General features: G+C 44.4%; 1 protein-coding gene across 1 annotated transcript in view; it reads left to right on the forward strand.

The window, feature by feature from the left end:
* The window catches only part of cntn3a.1 (contactin 3a, tandem duplicate 1), a 66,749-nt gene that overhangs the window by 5,203 nt on the left and 39,046 nt on the right, over window positions 1-22,500 (forward strand). The window contains exons 2-4 of the mRNA XM_062540963.1: window positions 5,378-5,510; window positions 8,387-8,562; window positions 20,077-20,172. Coding sequence (XP_062396947.1) covers window positions 5,378-5,510; window positions 8,387-8,562; window positions 20,077-20,172 — 405 coding nt within the window. The remainder of the gene's footprint in view (window positions 1-5,377; window positions 5,511-8,386; window positions 8,563-20,076; window positions 20,173-22,500) is intronic.

Consider the following 22,500-nt stretch of genomic DNA (forward strand, 5'->3'; position numbering starts at 1 on the left):
CCTCTCTCTCTCTCTCTCTCGGCACCATGCTGGTGTGCCCGGGCTCAGGTCCTGTGGAGCGCTGTGTGTGTAGTGGGGGCTGTATTGTGTGTGTCTGCGGAGCCGTGCCTCACGTATCAGGGTGCAGCAGGTGAGAGATATAGGCCGCCGCTGCTTTCAGACGCCACTTTCATAATGACGTTCGCCTCTTCCTCTCTTTCTCTCTCTCTCTCTTACACACTCTCTCTCTCTCTCACACACACACAGTCTCTCCTTGTTGTGAAATCCCTGTTAGCCTTGTTGTAAACTCCCTGTTAGTGTTCAAAATCCATGCTTCTTCCACAGAGACATCAGTTTTCATCTGTCTGTCTGTCTGATGGTCCGTCTGCCCTTGCAGGAAATCTTTGACTGGCTCTAGCATACAGCGAGTTTGCAACTCGATTAATTAGTCAGTATAATCAGAGTGGACCTCTTACATTTCCTATTTAGGGATGGACATTCCAATATGCGATTAGGCCCAATAGATCGGAATTTGATTAACTGCAAACGAGAATATGTTTAGTGTCCAAGTTGTATTGAACACATGGTTACATCCGTGATGGCATTCGTCCATTGCGCACTTTCATTTATTTGATACAGCACCTCTTGTGGTGCAAAGTGGAATTACTTGAGATTATTATCCAAAGCTAGCTGGAAGGAATGCTAGCTTTAGTATGTGCGACACAGGGAATGCACAGCACAATTTTGACAATGTGTCAAAATGGTTCATTTTTCACATTGTCTTCTTATATCTATTCACGTTTTGAATGTTTAAGCCAAAAAGAGCCTACATAGTTAGTCCAACAGGGGAGCTACACCAGGCGCGTAACTGAAGCATTCCGTTTGCGACGCGTAAAATCCATTTTAGAAGACTGGTCTATTTTTTTCGAATATACGGGTCACTGTCGCGTCTGGTGTAGCTACTTCCATTCATTACAGTGATTATTAACTGCTGCAACATACGTGTTGCGAACGGAACGCTTCAGTTACGCGCCTGGTGTAGCTCCCCTGTTACAGACACACCAGACGCGACAGTGGCGCGTACGTAAAAAAAAAAAATAGACCAGCCTTCTAATATGGATTTTACGCGTCGCGAACGGAAAGCCTCAGTTACGCGCCTGGTGTAGCTCCCCTGTAAGAGGTTTTGGCCGACAGAGAAACGGAGTAAAGAGCTAGAAGTTCTCCTCCATTGTTCAGCTGGTTTCATGAGGTGTTTACCCGGTGCTAACGAGGAGCGGTGGGTTTCAGGGCTTTGCGTCAGACTGCTCTAGAACCTGAGGCATTGCCTGTGGAGCCCCTGCTCCCATTGTGCGTTTCCTCAAGAGAGACCGCATGTTGTCTTAGCAGAATCTCTCACCCTGGCGAGCTTGTTCCTGCCAATTTAACTCATCCACACTGCAGCCAACCCATGACCCAATAATGTGAAGCACACAGGGCCACGCAGAAGGCCATGGCCTAGAAGGACTTGTGGAGCAGGAAGTTCATGCTCATTATTCTGGCGTGCCAGTCAGCGTTAGACTACACACATGGATTAATAGTTAAGTGCAGGTTGGAGGTTAGTGAATACACTGATGCAGCAGGAACTATTTAAAGAGAATCATCAATCATCAATAAGAGCAATGCTGTGTAAACTCTTATACAGTGTTGTTAATGTGGAATAGGCGTCACAACTCTTCTTGAGGGCTAAGACAAGCACAGATATAGCTATGTGTATCAGCAAGAGTATACCCCCCACGCACGCACACCCCTCTCCTCCCCCCACCCCCACCTGTGTGGCGACTTTTTCTCAGGTAGCTCAATTTGCCGCTCTTCTCATGAGGAGGTATTTTTACATGCAGACATCCTCTCCCGCTCGGCTCTGTTCCCGCCGTTCCCGCCGAGACCCGCTTTTTCCACGGGCCCAGCTCTATTTCCAGGATTAATGAAATGGAAATTCTGCTCTGGAGTGCGAACCGCGCGCCCGTGAGCCGAGCCCCGCCGAGCCGTGTGAGGGGTATTAGCTCCGAACGTCCAGATACAAGAACTCAATAAAAAAAACATGACTGCTGCCGCTGCATCGGAGAGAAAAAATAAAAGAAATAAGTTCTGAATTCAATCAAGGACGTTTTTGCCTTTCTAACCTGTTTAAATTGAACAGCGTTTGACAGCAGTGCACTATGATGGAGGTCTCAAGCTGTGCTTAGAAGCCCTTTTTTCAGCAAGCCCTCTATTTGCATGCCTGTGTGCGTTAACTTAGAATGCATGGCAGTTCCCACATTTCCCTTTAACCATGGGCCATTTTGCATGTGAATTATTGTGCTGGACTCAGAGTAGGTCTGTTTCATCGCGCCAAAGAGACCTCATGAGTACGTTAGTTTCATATTAAACCTGATATATTATGCTTTACATCACCCATATAGTCCCATACACAATGAGAGAAAACGAGTATGTGTATACTGTATATACTGTACTAAGAGCTAAAACCACCAAGTGCATTACTACTTGAAGTCTTTCTCACAGGCATATGTGGATTTTAAATACAGCACTTATGTAGTCATAAAGTCTATAATGAATCTATAATAATCAAATGTTCGTTTCTGGATAAGAAATTTGTGTAGGCCTATATTTTCTTTCATCTTGCAGTGTGACAGCTGAAAATGTGGAGATATAGTCGTGAATGAAGAGCAGTATCACAGACATGTTTTGTTGTTTTCGTTTTGAAGAGGAAATTTAGAATAAGTTGAGATCAGTATTCTAGAGTAAAGTGAGATCAGAGGTGCATTCAATTTTCGCAAACAGTGGCAAACGTTCGTAGAGAACATATTTTCTTTGAGCAGTTAAATTTGAACGATTTGGTGCCAACATTCCATTCTCACGGTAATTGCAATGTTGCCTTCATCAAACTCACACCCAGTTCCACTGTATGTGTTTGCAGAGACTTTTTGCAATTGTTCTCAAACGTTCGCCGAAAACTCAAGGCTAACGAATAGAGCTCCACAGTCCCGCCCACAGCCTTGTCCGGAAGAAAAAATCCAATACAATTTCTCCATTGACAATAGGGCTCGGGAACAAGCCTTGCATTCTAGGAATAGCCGCCATATTGGTAGCGCACCGAGCGTAATATCCATTCATTCAGATGCAGAAGACAAGAAGCAGAAATGTAGTATTAGCGATTCTTTTCCTCTTGCGATCATGGGTGGTGCTGTTACACCCCACTACACAGCAACATACGACCAAGAAGGCAAAAACTAAGTAACAGGAACACACTAATATAGGCGGGAGTAAATCCATAGTAATCCATAGTAAACTTAGGAGTGAAGCTGCCAATATGGCTGCGCCCGCGAAGTTTTCGACGTCATGATCCCGAGCCCTATTGGAGAATAAGCCACAACATCGTAACCGTCCATGGTAGACTTAAAACCAGCTACGATGTGACTAAGCGATTATACTTGCTCATATAGATGTCAAAAGTTAATGGGGGCATGAACCTTGTTTTGAGAAAACAATGCTTTATTCACGATTTAACGAGAGAGTACTACACTACCCGACACCCTAACGTGTAAAACTGGTGAAAGCAGAGCCTTTGATTGGTAGAGATCACCGTTGCCATGGCAATCCCAAACAAACTGTACTCAACTTTTCCCGCGCCTATCGTCCAGCTATGTCTCGCTGGAACTTCAAAACTTAAAATGGCTGCAGGGCTGTCAGGACCGATGTGTGGTCTTCCGAAAAAGAGCGGTTTTCTCATCTTGAAGGTTGAATTTACTCAATGGAAACGGTAGGAAGTAATCATCTTCTTTTCTCAGATTAATATGGAGCCATGTTATACTATCGTTAGGCTGCAAATGTTGGAAATGTGTGTACGTTTGCAAAGCATCATGGGATTTGAGTTCTCTATCTCGGAATTTAAGATATGTACACGTCTTGTACCTTTCGCTTTTTTCACATTTTCTGTTCATTTTTTCACTCGAAATTATAAGTTATATGCTTATGAGTCACATCGTAGCTGGTTAGCCTAAGGCATGGTCTAAAACTCTTTATATCCGAATTTTTCCAGAAGTCAATGGGAGAAATGAATGAGAAATTTACTTCCGGACAAGCACCTCTCTCGGAGGAAGGGCGGGACTGTGGAGCTCTATTACTGTTGGCAAACGTTCGCAAACATTCACCTATCTTTGCAAATTTAAACGCACCTCAGTAGGCTATAGACCGGTTACAGCCCCCTAACAACCGTCGTCAAGAACGAACTCAGAGGACAAGCGAACTCAGAGCCGCACGGACACGCACGGTCTGTGCGGCACGGACAGCACAACGCAAGCGTGCTGAACTTAGTTGATTAAACTCATCGACTGATCATACGGGTCTAGTGACCACTTTTGATCAGGTAGGCTAAAGTAAACACTATTCTACACCTCATCAAATAATACAATACCAAATACAAATCTGGTAGCCACACACAAACAGAGAACACGAAACGAAAGGTAGATAATACAAAAAATCGCAAATAAGCCTACGATTTCTGGATTAATGTTCGGGCAGAATACTGAGGCTGATAGCAATGATGCTAGCGCATCCACCACAAGTGCTAACACAGACGCTTCAGGTTTAAGGTAAGATAAGGATGACTTTACAATAGCCCGCTGTGGCATGATTGCTTGTTTATGTCACATTATTTTTGAATTGGTCGTTTCTGCTGGCCTACACACTCAGCTGTTTGGTTGACCGCTTTATGAGTTTGGGTGCTATGATGGTCGTGCATGCAAGTCTGTTTTTTTTGGGGGTGGGGGTGGGGTCCGGTGTGCACAGTGCTCCCCGTCCCAGTAGAGCATAGGATCGGACTGGTTTAGATTAAAATGAGAACACTATTAGCCATTAGTCATAGCCTACAATAGTGCTTACTTTAGCCGACCTGATCAAAAGTGGTCCCTAGACCCGTATGATCAGTCGATTAGTTTCATCAACTAAGTTCAGCACGCTTGCTTTGTGCTGTCCGTGCCGCACGGACCGTGCGTGTCCGTGTGGCTCTGAGTTCGCTTGTCCTCTGAGTTCGTTCTTGACGACGGTTGTTAGGGGGCTGTAACCGGTCTATTCTGTTGGGATCAGTGTTCTAGAATATGGTGAGATCAGTATTCTAGAGTAAGGTGAGATCTGTATCCATCTCTGTCATGCTGTTGCATATTGAGCTTCACTCTTTCTTGCTTTCTTTTTTCTTTTTCCTTGCACTCTCTCATTTTTCTCCCTTTCCTCCTCTCTGTGCTATCTTTTTCTCCTATCCTCTCCCCTGCTCGCTCTCACCTCATCCCTCTCCATCTCCCATTCCCTCTCATCCCCACTCCCCATCTCTCTCTCTCTCTCTCTCTCTCTCTCCTTCTTCAAACAGAGAGTACCATGCCGCTCCGGCCCGTATTCGTGAAGCAGCCTGGCAGTATCGTTTTCCCCATGCACTCCTCCGAAACGAGACGAGAAGTGACGTTCAGCTGTGAAGCCCAGGGATACCCACCACCCTCTTACAGGTTCAATCTTCTCTCTCTCTCTCTCTCACACACACACACACACACACACACACACACACACACACACACACACACACAAACAAACAAACAGACAAACAAACAATAAAAGACAACAGCTTTGTGAATCCCCCTCTGTGGATGAAATGGGATGGAAGAGTATACTGCTTTTATCCATTCAATTCTCTGCCCTAGCCTCAGGCACTGTGTTTCCCATTCTGATCACAGACTGCGAAGATGCAAGGTGAAGCAAGAAGCCAAGTCCCAGTCTGTTAGTCCTCTTGCAAATCTCAACTTGTATGAAGTCTTTACGTTTGTCAGTCAAAACTGTCAAAGAAAGTTTGACACTCCAATGTCAACATGTTACAAAATAAGAAATGTATGGTATCTAAACGGAAAACTGCTTTTTGACGGTTATCATTTATTTTTTATGTGGATAGATTCTCAGATGCTCCAGTGTTTCTCTGTCTTCCAAAAAAAAATCAGTCCTTTCTCAGAAGATGCAGGTTTTTGAATAGTTTTAAACCAAGGTTCTGATTTAATTGAGGTTATGCACCATGGCAAAGATGCTCGGCCTTTGAAGTGAAGAACAGAACTTAAAAATAAACTGATTCAGTATAATTAGAATTGATATTTTAATGAGAAATTGAGCTACAAAATAGGATAAAAGAAAACAAATCTACTTCAAACAACTATAATGCCAGTTTTGAACTGTCCATGAGGTTCAGGTCAGGCACAGAATCACAAGATTTCCATGGATACTCTGAAGAAGCTCCACCGACTGTCATTATGATTAATGTATCTTGGAAAGGCAGCATTTGTGCCTAATTGGTTGCTAATTTGAACGAATGTTCTCAACCAAGTCAATTTGGACGTCCCTCAGTCAGACACACACACACACATTCATGCAGACTTGAAAAGAGAAAAATAGGAATATGATAATGCTAAATATCCTTTGCTGTTAAAGTGTCAGTGTTGAGGAGTCGGGTAAAGTAGCGCAGGAACATGACCTGTGGGAAGGGGAGCGCTCTGCTCTGCTCCGGGTTTTTGTCAGCTCAGTACAAAGTGCTTTAATTTCAACAGAATGCTAAATGAGCAGAGGGAGGGAGTGTCCTCCCAGCATTTTCCGGCGCTGCCGTGTCGACTCGGAGCAAAGTTTGGAGACCTTGGAAGTTTTCTCACAGTTTCCGACCCACGTCGCGAGCTCTCTGTCGAGAGAGGGGGAGTCTATTTCGAGAAGCCAAGGACAAATTAATTTATCTAGGACGGCCCCTCACCACCCCCATCACCCCACCCCTCTCCAACGACTGCCATTACGGAGAGGCTCTCTGAGTTGTCAGCGCGGGCCCTTGATTTGTCTCGTCTGGCGAGCTCCGACCCATTCCAGCTGCAGCTCCAAATCACTAAATCAATCTAATCAGGTAGCCTGCCACTGAGCTTGGCTTCAGCAGATCAGCTCTCTCTCTCTCTCTCTCTCTCTCTCTCTCTCTCTCTCTCCCTCTTCCAGCTCTCCCTCCTTCCTACTCTCTCTCTCTCTCTCTCTCTCTCTCTCTCTCTCTCTCTCTCTCTCTCTCTCTCTCTCCGTCGCGGTCTCGATCTTGCTTCTCCTCATCACCACCCAGCCATGTAGATGGAGAAGAAATGGGAATTGGGGGGCTTGGGGAGAATCACGAGAATCACTCACTTTGCTCAAAAGATGAAAAGCCCACTCAAAGAGAGAAAAAGGCAAAATAGAGAGAGACACACTAAGCCAACGTTGGGAGATAATTGCTAATGGGCCTTGAATCACATTTCGGTGGATTTTGTACGGGGTTTAGAACACATGAAATGTTAAAACACCATCAGCAGTCTTATCCAGGAAAATGAACCCATTTTGCAATGCTATTCTCTATACCCACAAGTGAAGAAGGGTTAGTCCTCTGATGTTTTATTGAACGCTTTGAATAAAACACATTCATTATCCCCTCTCTATGTCCATCTGTAATAATTACAGAATGCATTAAAATTGAGCATCTGACTCTATATCACTCACATCGAGACAAGTTTATCGCGACAAGTTGATCGCGAGTATGTGTTAGCTTCGAGACACGGCAGCAGGTGGTGTTGTATGCTGGCTGCTGGGCTACACCTTAGCTCTTTTTTGTGAAACTCTGCTGGAGGCGAGGTGAATGGCAGCTCAGCTTGTCTGTTGGATCATGGAGCCGCTGATTGGTTCACAGCTTCTGAATTTAATGTCAGTATTAATCTTCCCTGATTTACGCCGGGTCCCCCCTCCCCACCCCTCCACCCCCCCACCCCCCCACCCCCCCACCCAACCCAACCCCCCTGGCGAGGGTCGCCTGTAGCGAGAGGAGCGTGCGTTAGCATCACGAATGAGTAATGCTCCGCTGTAATTGCCTCTTACATCAATAATAATCACTTTTGTCTGCTCCCGCGTACCCCAGGCTCACCCATTTGTTTTGATTTGTGTTTCTCGGTGATAAAGCACCTTGATTTTTCTCCTGCAATTAGAGGTTGATGGTGATGAAAGCATTTGATTATGCCAAGTGACCGCGTGGGTTGTCTGTCTGTTTGATGAAACCAAGCTTGGCATCTCTCTGTGTCCAAATATTGAAAAGATTATGACCCGGGGAAACATTTTTGGGTCGCAATGCAGGTGTCTCAGACATAATTTGTTCATATGTTCGACAAGGTCTCTCCACATGGTGACACAGCTCCAAAACGGGTGGTGCTATTTGAATGTTTTAAAAAGTCTGTCTGATATTTTTGGATGTCGACAGAAGAAGATAAGAAAACGTTATTGTGCCCTGAAATATTGTCTGTTATCGTGCATTACATTTCCCCCTTCAGATATCCAATCCTGTGCTTCCTCTCTGCAGGTGGAGGCTCAATGACTCCTTCATCGTGCCCCGGTTGGGATCTCGCTATAGCTTCTCTGGAGGAAACCTGCAGATCAGCCATCTCAATAAGGAGGAGGACGTGGGGATTTACCAATGCCTGGCATCCAACTCCTTAGGGACCATTCTGAGCAGAGAGGCCAGTCTGCATATTGCCTGTGAGTCCGTCTTTCCTAAAGGTTAACATAATCCTTGCGTGTGTGTGTGTGCGCGCCTGCGTGTGTGTGTGTGTGTGTGTGTGTGTGTGTGTGTGTGTGTGTGTGTGTGTGTGTGTGTGTGTGTGCGGCAAGGCGGTGCAGTGTTTTTTACCCTCAGTCTACACATTGCCGGTGAGTCTATTTTTCTTAAAGGTTATTCCCAATCAGGGAAATGTGTTTGCGTGTGCTTGCCTATCTGTCTGTCTGTGTCTGGGGGTGCTATACGTATGTGTGTGTGGAGGATGATTTTTATCCTGTCCAAAAGAAGCCCGTGTACATAGTGCCGGTGAATCTTTTTGCCTACAGGTTCCAATTCCCCAATCTAAAGAGAGAGATATGTATGGTTTGGAGGGAACTGTGGTGGGGTTGTGTGGATCATGGCTTTGGTGAGTGATGTGGCTGGGCTTGGGCTTGGAATGATCCATAGATGCAACCACAGACGGGCCTCAGAGCGGCTATACAGTACGTGTGTGTATGAGACCTTGGCGGATTGTGGTATAACTAATGCTTTACGGCGTCCATCCGTCATCTTTACGAGCCGCATTCCTCGCCATCTCTGATGGCAAGGTGAACCCGGAGTGGACGGCTCCTCTTCGACGGCCGCCCACCCCAAACGACAGCATTGACAGCCCGTGACTGACTGGCCGGACCGATTGAATCCTGATGTCTGTTTTTCCCCACACCAGCCGACAGGCGGTGAGGTGTGTGTGTGTGTGTGCGTGCGTGCGTGTGTGTGAGTGTGTACTGTGTGTGTGCGTCTCCATTCCTGCCCCAGCGTTTGCGTCCAAGGGGAAGCACCTGCTCACTCAGCCCAGTGAAGTGGAGCTGGCTCCAGCCAGGGATTACCCCCCTGACCCCCCCAGACCCCACCCCCCACCCCCCCTCTCCAACCCCTGCTGTAAGTCACACTGATTGCTCTCACCGGTCGTGCTCTTCTGACCCGAGACCTCAGCATGGCGCCAGAAGACGAGTGGAGAGGTGGATGGCAGGTGGAGTGGAGAGAGAGAGAGAGAGAGAGAGAGAGAGAGAGAGAGAGAGAGAGAGAGAGAGAGAGAGAGAGAGAGAGAGAGAGAGAGAGATGAAGAGACTGGCACTAGCGTTTTCCCGCTCCACGTTCTTCAGCCCCCCCCCCGGTCTTATTTATTAGTCTTGGTGTAACTTAATTAAGAGTGCGGGAGTGATTGAGTGGCAGAGGGTCAGGGGATAATTCAGAGAGTGACTGGTGTTATTAAAGCCTGTGTCCTGTCGTTTATAAATGACACGCAGGCCTCTGAGGGGAGTCACAACGACACGTTTCTCGGATCGCTTCTCCACGTGTCCTGGGTTCTATTGCCTTTCATTAGCCACGCATATGACAGGAGAACTCCTGTCATATCTGATATACTGATATGCTGATCTACTGTAGACTTCGTTTGTGCATGCAAAATGTTTTTTCTATTGATGGTGTAGGACTGTAGTCTGGAGACCAGACACTCTTCTTCTCTTCTTTTTTAGAGAGTCTGGCCTAGATCCATTGGCAAACGTTTATTTCCTGGTTTGTGGATGCTTGTCTAAAGTTTGAATTTATTGGAGTTCAATCGCTAACGTTTGGTAATGACGTATGATAACCACGGGGGACACAACGATAACGATAGGCTTGAAACTGAAAAGTAATCGCTCTTGGGAACGCCCGCTGCTCGCTGATTGGGCGGAGATGGACTTGCCGGAGTAAACAAAGCTGGATCAAGCCAAACCAGACGGAGAATGAAGAGAAATGAAATTGAGCAGAAGTACTTAGTCAGGCGGTGCCAGGCTAGTAGGACTGGCCAATAGAATCCGATTTTTGAGACTTGAACTAGGCTCACGAGTAGTAACACCCAACCAACAGATAATTGAATAAGTACTCTCAGAGTACTCTCGCAGTATAATTTGACATCTTACAATTACGCTTATCTTTTTAGCACCTTAGCAAAAAGCTTTTTCCCACAATGTTTTCACTATATCTCCTATTTCCCTTTGGCGCTCCTTTTAATTTGTTTGTATTTGTATGTCATTCAGAAACATCACTTTGTATTTTGTGACTAGTGGGCAGATGCAGCAGTTTGTCCTTTAACGGCACCATTAAGAGGTTGGGTATTTTTTTGCTTTAACATAACATTTCCAAAATCATTTTGATGGCACATAACCTGGCACCTCTGTCATTGTCTGAGTGGCCCTCTATATGCAATTACTGAGAGCAACGTTCTCTTATTCTACATATTCTACAAGGCACACGTCTTTCTAACATTTCCACATCGAAATCGTATTTTCTAGCGAGATAAATACATAGAAAAATAACTTTGTTCACGATCTGTCCTTGTCTCCGTTAATAGCGCAGGCCACCTGTTATCAATGGCACACTGCTTCTACACCGTTCTAATAGGGGTGGGAATTGGCAAAAGAATGACAATTCGATACTATTGCGATATTTGGGCCAACATTCGATATTATTGCGATTCTAAACATATTGCGATACAACAAGTATTGCGATTCGATTCTGCGATATATTGCTATTCATGTCTCTCATATTATTCAAAGGCATTACAAAAAATAAGGAAAATAACACTGTTCAACTCACTTTGTCATGGCGTGGTGCATATCAAGGTCCTTACTATTTGCTTTTTGTTGAAAACCGAAATACACCCACACTTTCAAAGTGATGGAGAGTCGTCTATAACAGGTTGTGATTGTGAAGCCATTTTTATTTGAAATTGCTGTTGAATGCACAATAAAACGCCACAACAAGCGCCACCTTGTGAGTGTAATATCTTGAAATTGCCCTTGGGGACTCAAATAAAGGTAAAATAGATCATTAAATTCTATAATTAAGTATTGCGATACTTTGAGCTACTAGTATCGATATAATTGCATGCACAAAATATCGCGATACTGAACAGAATCGATTTTTTCCCCCACCACTACGTTCTAAACCGATTATCTCATCACTGATCAGGCCCCTTTAGGAGGCGGAAGTGGTGCCATTTCATTCCATTGAAAAATCCCTTTATGATTCATCTTAGTAACTATACGATCTTTGGTGCTGCTTTAAGAAGGTTCTGGATCTGTTACCTTTAGCGCTGTATGCTATTGCTAGCTTCGGTGTTCCAAATGTTGCTTTAGGTAGGACCATTTCTAATTGGTAACCATGCCTAATGCACAGCAGCACGCCTGTTAGGTGAGCTTCGCTTTCTGGCACAGGCAAGGAGGGTGATGTGAATATAAAAATCATAGATGTGATGTGACAACAGTTACCATGGGGGACAGAGTTGGGAGCTGCACGATTAATTGCAGTCTTTGCTGTTAGTTAATTACATTAGCTCAAATGGCAACTGTACTGTACATTTCGGTGTAGTTTTCAGTTAGACTGGAATGAGCATTTACAACTGAATAGCATATAGTGTACCATAGCCTTGGGGGCAAGTTGACTATGTCAAAATAAATCACTTTTTAAAGCAACACCATGTAAGTTTTGCTCTCGGGGTCCCCCTACAGTTGGGAAACGGTCATTTCTTATATATGTCGTAAAATCTGTCACGGTTACACCAGAAGCAAGTTAGACATAGCGTACAGTATAGGCTAGACTTGAGGCTGCACATTAAATATTAAATTATGTGGTAGCCTACTACGATGCAGTTATGTGATACATTTGTAAAACTAGGCTTTCAGCTCAGGTCTGTGCACGTTCTCGGTATTGGGATGATGTTGGTCATTGTTGGTCAATTAGGCCTACTTATTAAAAAAAAAAAAAACGATTACGATATTTATGAGCAATAGCGTAGCGTAATGTAGGGTGGTCATTTTTAGTGTCTTTGTAAAAAAAAAAAATCGATGGTCACCAGATATTGTATTCTATGGTATTCACGTCCATAGTGGCATATATTTGCACGCCCAAAATGTTTGGAGAGGCAGAGCTCTTATAATATGATGATAGAATCTTACACGTGATAACTTTGTTTTTCAAGATAATTGTTTGGTCGCCTATAGGCGGTAGATTTACACGTTGAGCTATAACTAGCACACATAACCAGCTCCCGTGCAGTTTGGTTGGCAGCATGATGACACTAGAATCTAGTGACTAGATGACAGAGCTAGGATACACGTGCTTTTGTTGATAAGCCGATTTCTGCAGGAGGAGTTCTCACGTCTTGGGCAAACTCGGACTGCCTGTGTTGCGTGTGAAATGTAGGCTATAGCTATTCCAGGTAGCCTAGCCCATAGCATGCATTTCAGCATATCATCATATGAATATAATTTCATGGGTTTTATTTTTTTCAAACGCCAAAAGATCACGTAGCTCATGTTTATAAGGCATCAACTGTCTATTCAACGCTCGCACAGAATTTGAGGAAGTGGTGGGGGAAGTGTGCCCTATATGCCGTAAAGCAGTCGAATTTTGTAGTTCTTTGGTTCGTACCGGTTCGTACCTGAACCCCAAAAGGTTGAAAAACTCCATGGTGTTGCTTTAAAGCCGTTCACTAGGATTGAAAATCATTAAACGCCTACGATACTATGGATTATGCAATTGTAAAGAAAGGGTATAAAATCATGACCTGCTCTTCCTCCGGTCACCGTCATCTTGCGCGGAGGAGTCGTTTACCGGATGCGGTACAAGCTACTCAATGGAGGCAAAAGGAGGAGTTTAATCGACTTACAGACTTTCTCCTCACAAGATGGCGGCAACTTGGTCCTTTGAGTTGGTCCTTTTAATGAGGAAAAAAAAAGAACTGGAACTTGAACGAGTTCCGCTAGAAATCGCGAACTACAGTGGGCCTACAACACAAACTTGTTCATTTGAATCTGTGCGAGCTGAGCTTTGTGCTGAGTCCTGTGAGGTGTGAACTTGTCTAACGCGGCAGCCAAGCTGTTCTCCTGTAGGACGTGAAGACAGAGCTCATTATTATCACACACTGTTGTTCCTGCTCTCGCTCGCTCAGAGCCCATAGCGCTGGGCCTTTTTGCACGGCTCCGTGGGGCTCGCAGACACACACACACACACAGACAGTTCTGTTCCAGGAACATTCTGCTGTCCCTCAACACTGTGTGTCCATGATGCAACGCACTTAGATCATCCCGTGTTTATATGGAGTTGCAGCTGGCGTCTTTTCTATGGTGCAGTGTGTATTTGTTATTCTCAGTTGACATCATTACAGTATATCAGTAGACCATCTCTCTCTCCCTCTCCCTCTCTCTCTCTCTCTCTTCCTCTCTTTCTCTCACTCTCTCTCACTCTAGTTTCTCTCTCCCCCTCCTCTCTCTCTCTCTCTCCCTACCTCTCTCTCCCTCTCTTTCTTTCTCCCCTCTCTCTCTCTCTCTCTCTCTCCCTACCTCTCTCTCCCTCTCTTTCTTTCTCCCCTCTCTCTCCCTCTCTCTCTCTCCCTACCTCTCTCTCCCTCTGCTCTCTCTCTCATATACAAAAATGCATGCGTGGAGAGCGTTTACCTCTTTGCTGAAGGAATGGAGTCTATTAGTACTGCTATGGTTATGCCCATAGTGTAGATGACTTCCCAAGAGTTTTTTTTCACACACCAAGTATTATGAGGAGGAGAATGCAGCAATCTGCAGCACACTGCAAAAGCAGGAGAGGCTCTATCTATCGGTTGTGGCGTAGAGAGCTTCCTATCCCTTATCAGCTGTTTCATTTGAGGTCTCTGTGAATCTTATAATTAGGCATGATTAGCATTTCCTCTCGCTAGCGCCGCTGTGGCATTTCAATCTTATCTCGGTAATTACTTTGCCATTATATGAGTCTGATCCCTCTCATACCTCTCCGAAGAGGAGTTTTTTCAGCGCTTCGGCGTTTTTCGCGTCGGCCCGCGCGCGGCTCTCTGAAAACGGCTCGCTCTTCTCCACCACGAGCATCTCGTGCAGCGACAGACGAAAGGAAGAGACACTCGTCACCTGTAGGAATTCAGCGTCTCGTTCACTTCAGAAGGAGAGAACAGAGGGGTCGGGGGTAGAGGAGAAAAAAATCACAAGAATTTATTTTGCATCCGTGTGAGAATGGCCCACAAATGTCAAATTGTTTATGCTGAGAGTGTTGTGTCTTGCTGTAGCCTGACCCTCAGAGATGGTTTATGCGACTGCTTGTCACAGGACTAGTCATGAAATGCAGTATCTCACAGAAACATCTCCCCGTCGGTCACTAATCACTACAGAAGCAATTAACGCTCCACTTTAAACCAATCTATGCCATCTGTTCACATTTTATACTCTATGATGGACGGACGCATGTTGTTGGAGATGTCAGTGAAGATGTTTTATCTCTCTGAAGGAAGCAAGCATGGGCAGTGCTCTAAATTCATCCTGTACGGTAAATGATGACTAATGGCAATAACCTTTTAAAGTTACATCTGTGATCAGGAAAAACACACACGTCTGTCAAGGAAGGAATCAGCACGAGAGAGCTATGTGGGCTTGAGTCCAGCCTGATGTTAAGATGATTAGTCTTTGGTTTGTTCCGTCTCTCTCTGCATCCATCCCAGTCCTAATGGTTGTTATTAAGCAGCTAGCTGCCATTTCCGACCAGGCTCAGGAGCTCAGGAGCTTGCCTCTCCCCCACACTCATTATACATCAGTGGTGTGCGCCTTCTCTGCACCACTCTTTCTGTGTGTGTGTGTGTGTGTGTGTGTGTGTGTGTGTGTGTGTGTGTGTGAGAGAGAGAGATAGAGAGAGAGTGTGTGTGTGAGAGAGAGAGAGAGCGAGAGAGAGAGTGTGTGTGTGTGTGTATGTGTGAGAGAGAGAGAGAGAGAGCGAGAGAGAGTGTGTATGTGTGTGTGTGTGTTTGTGTGTGTGTGTGTGTGTGCATGTCTGTGTGTGTGTGTGTGTGTGTGTGTGTGTGTGTGTGTGTGTGTGTGTGTGCATGTCTGTGTGTGTGTGCATGTGCAGCAGCCTATCAGTGTCTCACTCTCTCGCCATCAGACAGCACACAGGCATGCCGCCATGCAAATTCACTTCCAATTTCATGGCTCTGAGAGCACTTAAAATGGCTTGCACACCCTCGCACTCGGGCTCACGGCTCAGACGCAAGACCTCAGCCGCTTGTAAACCGGTAAGGATGTGTTGGTTGGCTGGATCTTGCCCTCAGAAATATGTCTTCCTTTAAGGGGTTGTTGTGGTAATTTCCTATTGTGATACCTGATGCAAATTGAGTTCTATTGTAGTTGACTCTGGGATGGAATTTCATTTGTGGTTCTATTTGACACCAAGGTGATCCAAGATGGGGGAGATGGTAGTGCTACTGAGTGGGCTTGGCTGTAGCAAGAGGGAAGAGCATAACATTGCGCAATACAGTGATTATACAGATTATCATAATCAGAATCACTGAAAAGTCTTCCGACTTCTTCGCATATTTAGATTTTTTGGGCTACCGCATATCAAATTCACAAATTTGCAAAATAAAATCATCATCATGAAAGTATCCGTGAAACAAACTTTATGCAAACCAAGTGTGCTGTAGCTTTTTTGTCCAAACTAAGGAGTGTACGGGGCGCTCTACTCCGTGAAGTTTCATGGCTGCATGTAGAGGATGGCTAAGTGTTAGCACTAAGCGCTAATGCCCTGCTATCATGCAGTGTTTGATACCTCCAGCTGAGTAACAGGCGTGAACGAGCAACAAAGCGTGAAACACTCCCACGCTGCCGACAAAGCACTCTCTGCTCTAGCCGTGGGTTCACACGCAGGTAAAGGTGTAGCGAACTGTAGTTTGGCAGGTAAGAGTGCGGGGCTCTGTAGTCCAGATGTGGTGAGCTGCAAGGAGGGGAACTGTAGTCGAGCTTGTCGGACAAGGTGTTCATAAAGCTAAGGTCAGGGCCTCAGTCTTAGAGAACACACATCTTGATGAAGCGTACTGTACACTTTTCCTGTTGTGCAAGTTGTACCGGCTATGATTGTGTTTTGGTACATGGTATGTAATGACATTTTTAGAGGGTTCTTGAAAAGCATGGCTTCATCACTCACAATGCTATGTTAAGGTGCACTAGAGGAGAGGGCTTTGTGTCTTAAATAAATAGAAGAGTGCACTGGCATAGCAAGGGCTAGGACTATAATGAAGTACTGTAGGGTGAATGTTCAGAGTCATATTGCGTCTCTCACTCAACTTGACTGCACTGCAGACTATTTTCAGTTGATTGGCAACAGCAGACTCATTTCTAGCAGTAACTAACAGTAACTCATTTCAGTTATTATTAAGTGAACAAATTGAATGTTCATATTTTCGAGAGTTCTACATTGATTTTGTTCTTTTTCTTCAGCTCTGAGGTTAATAATCATGAGCGGGATTACATTTCATGTCTTCATTCCTCTCGACTCATAAAACACGATCTTTGCACAGAGAGTTTGCCTGTGTGGACTTCTCACTTTAACAGCATAGAGTATGCGGTTTATACAGTATTTCCGTGGAATAAAAAGTCAAACAAATAAACTGCATTAGATGTGAGACTCCCAGAGAGGGTCTTTTCACGCTATGCCGCCCTCTTAATACCAACACACTAAACTGTTTATTCTCCTCTTCACAGACTCAGGGGCCTCCGGCACCCGGGAGAGCAAAAATAATAACCATTCAAACTTACTCAAACAATTAGTGATGCCTGAGTCTGATTGCAACTTGCCATTTTACATGCACAGACATACTTAACATTTCTGAAATGTTTCTTGTGTGAGTTTATGCAACTATTTGAATAGCTGCTTAGATAGCTCAGGTTCAGTCATTTTCAGTGGAAAACATGTTCATTGCTTATTTTCTGACTACAGGTAGCGTTTGCTTTGCTAACGATTGTGAACCTGGTAACCCTCTAGTTTCTGAAAGAGATGGTGAATCTGTGTTCCCCGCACTTAGGAGTAATTGCACACTTACAAGTTCTTGTTTATCATGGGATTCTGAATACTGGACAGAGAACAAGGTAGACTGTCCAACTGAAATCTAGATGAAATCATTTGACCTGAAGAAATTACATTTCTGCTGTTCATTTGTGCTTTTTAGGAGACACAGTTTGAAACTGTTTGAAAGTGACATTGTTAATATTGTTTGTTGCAAATACTTTTTTTTCTGGCTGACCAAATGCTGATAATGATAAGATGTGCTTTTTGATTAGTCTCAAATTGAATAATATTGATATTGCACATTTCCTCTTTCAACATCTGCTTTGAAGGTAGGTTAATGATTACAACTGCACTGGAGTACGCTTTCTGGGATGTTATTTTTGCTGCTTTTAGCTCTGCAGTCTACTAATAAGTGTAGTTGTGGTTTTTGGGGCCTTATTAAAGCTTATTATAGCCTCAGCAACCGAAGGGCGATACTTTATCACAATAGCCAGCCCATTTATTTAGAAGCATGAAATAGTTGCCCTGTATGTCCTTGCAGCCTACATTTACCACCTGAAATGTTAAATTAGGCTAGGAACAATACCGTTCCATTTCCTACATTTATGGACTGCAATGCTCCTCTGAGCTAACTAGCTTGCAGTACATGCATTACAAACAATACAACATCATTCCTAACAGAGACAATAGCATATTTCAGCCTGATGTTCAAGACTATCAGCATTGCATCCTAGGGTTAACTCTCTGGCAATTCTCAGAATACCATTACTCAGAGTAATTTACTCTACATTTCTTTGTCCCTCTGAGATTAGCGTTCAATAGCCTCACCATTTAAAAGAATGGATTTAATAGCGCCAGAGGAATAATGAGCATTTTAATGCTCACTGCATACACCGAGCTGCTGACACACAGCTGCAATTGTAGCCAGCACAGCTCTCGTTTTCAGTTTCCGCTTCAGCGAGGTGTAGGGTTGGATTACCTGTTGTGGAAAATGAAGTTATAAATATTGGCATTCGTGTTCCAACAGGTGTACAGGCTAAATGTGTTCTCCTAATAGGCCTTAGAGCTCGGAGTCTCACCTAGGGGTTAAACAGAGATTTATGCTTTTGGAAATCAATGAAGCCATCTTCTTAATAGACTTATCTCATTGGCAATAACCCATTTATTAGCTGACCTCAGCCCCACACTCATAAATCAGTGAGCCCTATAATTTTTCCATTTAAATTGGTCCCTGAGGCAGAACCAATCAGCAGTCTTGTTTCAGAGAGCAGTTTCTTCTCTTTGAGAATCGCTGTGCAGAAATCCGCTAGTGAAAAAAAAAGACCCACTCCCGAACCACACACACACACACACACACACACACACACACACACACACACACAGACACTACCATAGCCTGGCCACTAAGATATATCAGCCATCTGACATTATGGGCTGTTTTTCATTGGGAAGTGCTGATTCTGACTGGTTAAGAAACAATCATTAGGTAAGATGCCAATTGGGTGTCAGTTCAATTAATCCCAGTGGAAGAGGATATCTTTTATACGCGCTGACGTGCGCGTTGGGAAGCGCTCTTTTCCTGAAGATCCATTACCACATCAAGAAAAGCCAGCGCCCAGTCTGATCTATTTCCAGTTATTGCAGCAGTCGCAAGTGTATTCTTTGTTGTACAAATGTAATTTCAACCTCAGTGGTAATATATAAAAGGCTGAGTGCTGTAAGGCACGATGAGAGCACAGGCTGAAACACTGCGGCCTGCTGATAACTGTAAAAGCAATTAAAGTCGTTCAACTGTGACTTATACTTGAAATGCTTTGTACATACAGTACAACTCCTACAAGGTGTGTGAGTCTGTGTGTGTGTGTGTATATATGAGTGTGTGTGTGTGTGTGTGTGTTTACATTCTGCCCTATTTCTACATATCAATTAAATACAGCAATAGAGTGCTGAATCATGCAAAGTTGAAGTTGTACTTTGAGGTCAGATAAAAGCCGGCAGAAACTCCACGTAACAGATGGCCATTTTAACCACCCCAATTAAACTGCAATAGCCTAGTTGACCTCCTCAACTGTCATGATGTCACTACGTCCCGGAAGTCCTGGTCATGTTTGATTTTCTGTTACTGAAAAAAATGGGATTAATTGGAAAATAGGATTAATATTTGAAATCATTCTGGCTAAGATCGACTGAAACAGAAAGGGTAGCATTGATCTGAAGTGCTAAACATTTTAAATGTTTCAGCAGGTGTCCTTGTTGTGGCATGAATTAATGAGGTACTCTTAAACTTAACCTGTCAGGGGGATTTTGAAAGTTCTCTTTAATATATCAGGTTGCCAAAATCAGCGCAAATGCTATTGATTTGGAAAACGTCTTAGTTCAGCTCTCCTGAGCTTTAAGTCTTGGTTCATTAGAATGGGAATACTGCAAAGTCCTTAGCACGTGTCTCTTTCGTAAAAGACCCGATGGCTTTTGGTTCATGTCAGTGGACAGAAGTTGTGTGAAGAGCAGTTAAGCAGCTGAGGTTATGTGTAGTGGAACATGTTATGTGTAGTGGAACCTCGAGCTCCAACGTTCCCTCCTATCCAGTGTGGTGTGGTCTGACTGAGTGTCGCTCTCCGTCCTTTCTTTTGTCTGGGCAGATTTGGACAACTTCAAGACGCAGAAAAGGAGTCCGGTTCGAGTCCGAGATGGCCAAGGAGTGGTTCTGCTGTGTGGCCCTCCTGCCCACATGGGAGGTACAGTACTACCCTTTATCTTCTCTCTGTCTGACACCCTGAACATTTTATCAGTCTCACCGTGCACTTGTCTCTGTCTGTCTCTTGTCTCCGACTCTCTTCTTTTCACCTGTCTCCATCCCTCTCTCGTATCCCCAACTCTCTTCTCTTCACCTGTCACACCTGTCACCTGATATCGTCCTGGAAGTCCTGGTCATGTTTGATTTTCTGTTACTGAAAAAGTTGGATTAATTGGAAAATGGGATTAATATTTGAAATCCATCTGGCTAAGACTGAAACAGAAACAGAAACAGACCCTGTCTCCTGTCCCCAACTCTCTGACATGATGTCTATGTGGCAATAATCACAGAGGTCTATCACAGTGTGTGCAGTCCATTTAGTTGTGGTTTGCTTGTCCAGTTGGTGAGGACCAGCCCTAATGCAAGTCAGGCTTTCCTTGAAGTTTTGTGGATGAGAGCATTCTTCCTCCCCGTTACGCTGTGAACCTTTCCCAGAAAGAGACAAGCCCAATAAGAGTGGATCTTGCTCGGCCGTGCCCTGATGTTGCGTGTCTTGGAAGCGTTTTTTTTTTTCCCCTTCCCCTTCCAGTCGCTTATCTCGGCTCGCCCTTAACGCCCCCCGAGGTCGGCGAAAGCAGCTTTGCGGGCGTCGCATCTCCCCGCAGGTCCGCAGCTGCGTGTTTGTCAATCACCGCGGCAACTGCTCAGAGAGCAATTACCCTCCTCTGTCAAGAGTTTCTGAAGAGACCGGAGCAGAAAAGCTTTTCATCACTTTCCCTCCACCCATCTCTCTCTCTCTCTCTCTCTCTCTCTCTCTCTCTCTCTCTCTCTCTCTCTCTATTTCCATTGAATATAACAGTAAACACTTTTTTGCCCTCCCAGTGTGCGCTTTAGTTCTCCTGGTTTAATATATTTCAGTGCCAACTGCTAATGTCAGATGGCTTTTTTTTTTTATCCATGAACCTATTGAGGCTCAACTGAAAATACCAGCTTGGTAATGTATGTGGTCCACTTTTTTTTAATAGCCACATGTCAACCCCATCATTTGGTCACTTTGTGTTGGTCACTCACATTAGATGCTTCACCTCTAAGTGGGCACCTTTAGTGTTTCAGTGTCCAAATATGGGCATGTGACAAGATGTGTAAATTGATGTTTCTCTGTTTAATACGCCTCTGAAGTCCTCAGGCTCACACTGTTCCAGACCTGCATGAAGTAATGGAGTTTAATGGTAGAGCATGGTAAAAACGTCAAAATGGCTCACGTTTCCAAGAAAAGGAAGTTAGCAGAGACAGGGACACATCAAATACGTTGTAAGATGTATCCTTAAGTTGTATTATTCATTACAGTAATAGTGTGCTACACTCCAATGAAATGTTTATGAAATGTTTGTGTAGACGAACCATATTGCTGTGTCTTTTTCCGTTTCTATAATGATTTTTATTCCCATGCAGGGAGATCTATTAAGAATTGAGCTGTAGTAGAGCATGTAGAAAGCCTCTCTATCTGTTTGTCTAAGAGCAGTGCTTTGCACTGAGAGGGAAGAAGGCGGAAGCACCGTGAGATGAATGTCATCTGCACACTCGGCAAGACTTTGGGTTTTTGGATATGTCAACAAAAAACTCCATAAGCAACGACTGCACTGTTATCTGTGACACAGTGTTATCTGCAAACCTTTGAAGCCACCTATCTTAGAACCTTTTTTTTTTCAGAAACGCAGTTCCCCCCATTTCTGCAACTGAACAGTGTAGCTTCTAAATCCCTTTATCTCATGATAGTGCATTCATTCTCTCCCCCTCTCTCTCCCTCTATCCTCTCTTCCATTACCTTCTCCTCTCTCTCTTCTCGCTCTTTCTCTCTGTGTCTCTTTCTTTCTGACTGGCTGTCTGCTTTTCTTTCTGCACTCTTGTCCTCTTTCTTTCTTTCACTCTGTTTCACTGTCTCTCCCTCTCCCTGTCAATCTCTCTCCTCTCTCCCCTACTTGTCTTTATCTCTGTGTCTCACATCTTCTTCTCTGAGTGAATCTTTTTCTTCTCTCTCAATTTTCATCAGAGGGGGGTCTGTGGCATTAAGAGATACCTTGATGCGATGGCGCTCCATGCCGTCTACATTTGCTCTGGCTATAGGCCTGCGCTCAGGCCCGCATGGCTGGCGGCTGGTCCTTCTCTGTCTTGATTATTGTGTTGAGATCTAGGCCTAATGCAGCTGACCTTGTTCCACTAATGGATCGGAACCTTTCAGCTTCACCGAAGCATAAAATCACCATTTTTTATATTCCTTCCCCACAAAGTCACAGAGAACAACACATTCCCTGTGCAGGACATGTTTTTG

This window comes from Sardina pilchardus, chromosome 7 (genome assembly GCF_963854185.1).
Source record: "Sardina pilchardus chromosome 7, fSarPil1.1, whole genome shotgun sequence".
Classification (NCBI taxonomy): Eukaryota; Metazoa; Chordata; class Actinopteri; order Clupeiformes; family Clupeidae; genus Sardina; species Sardina pilchardus.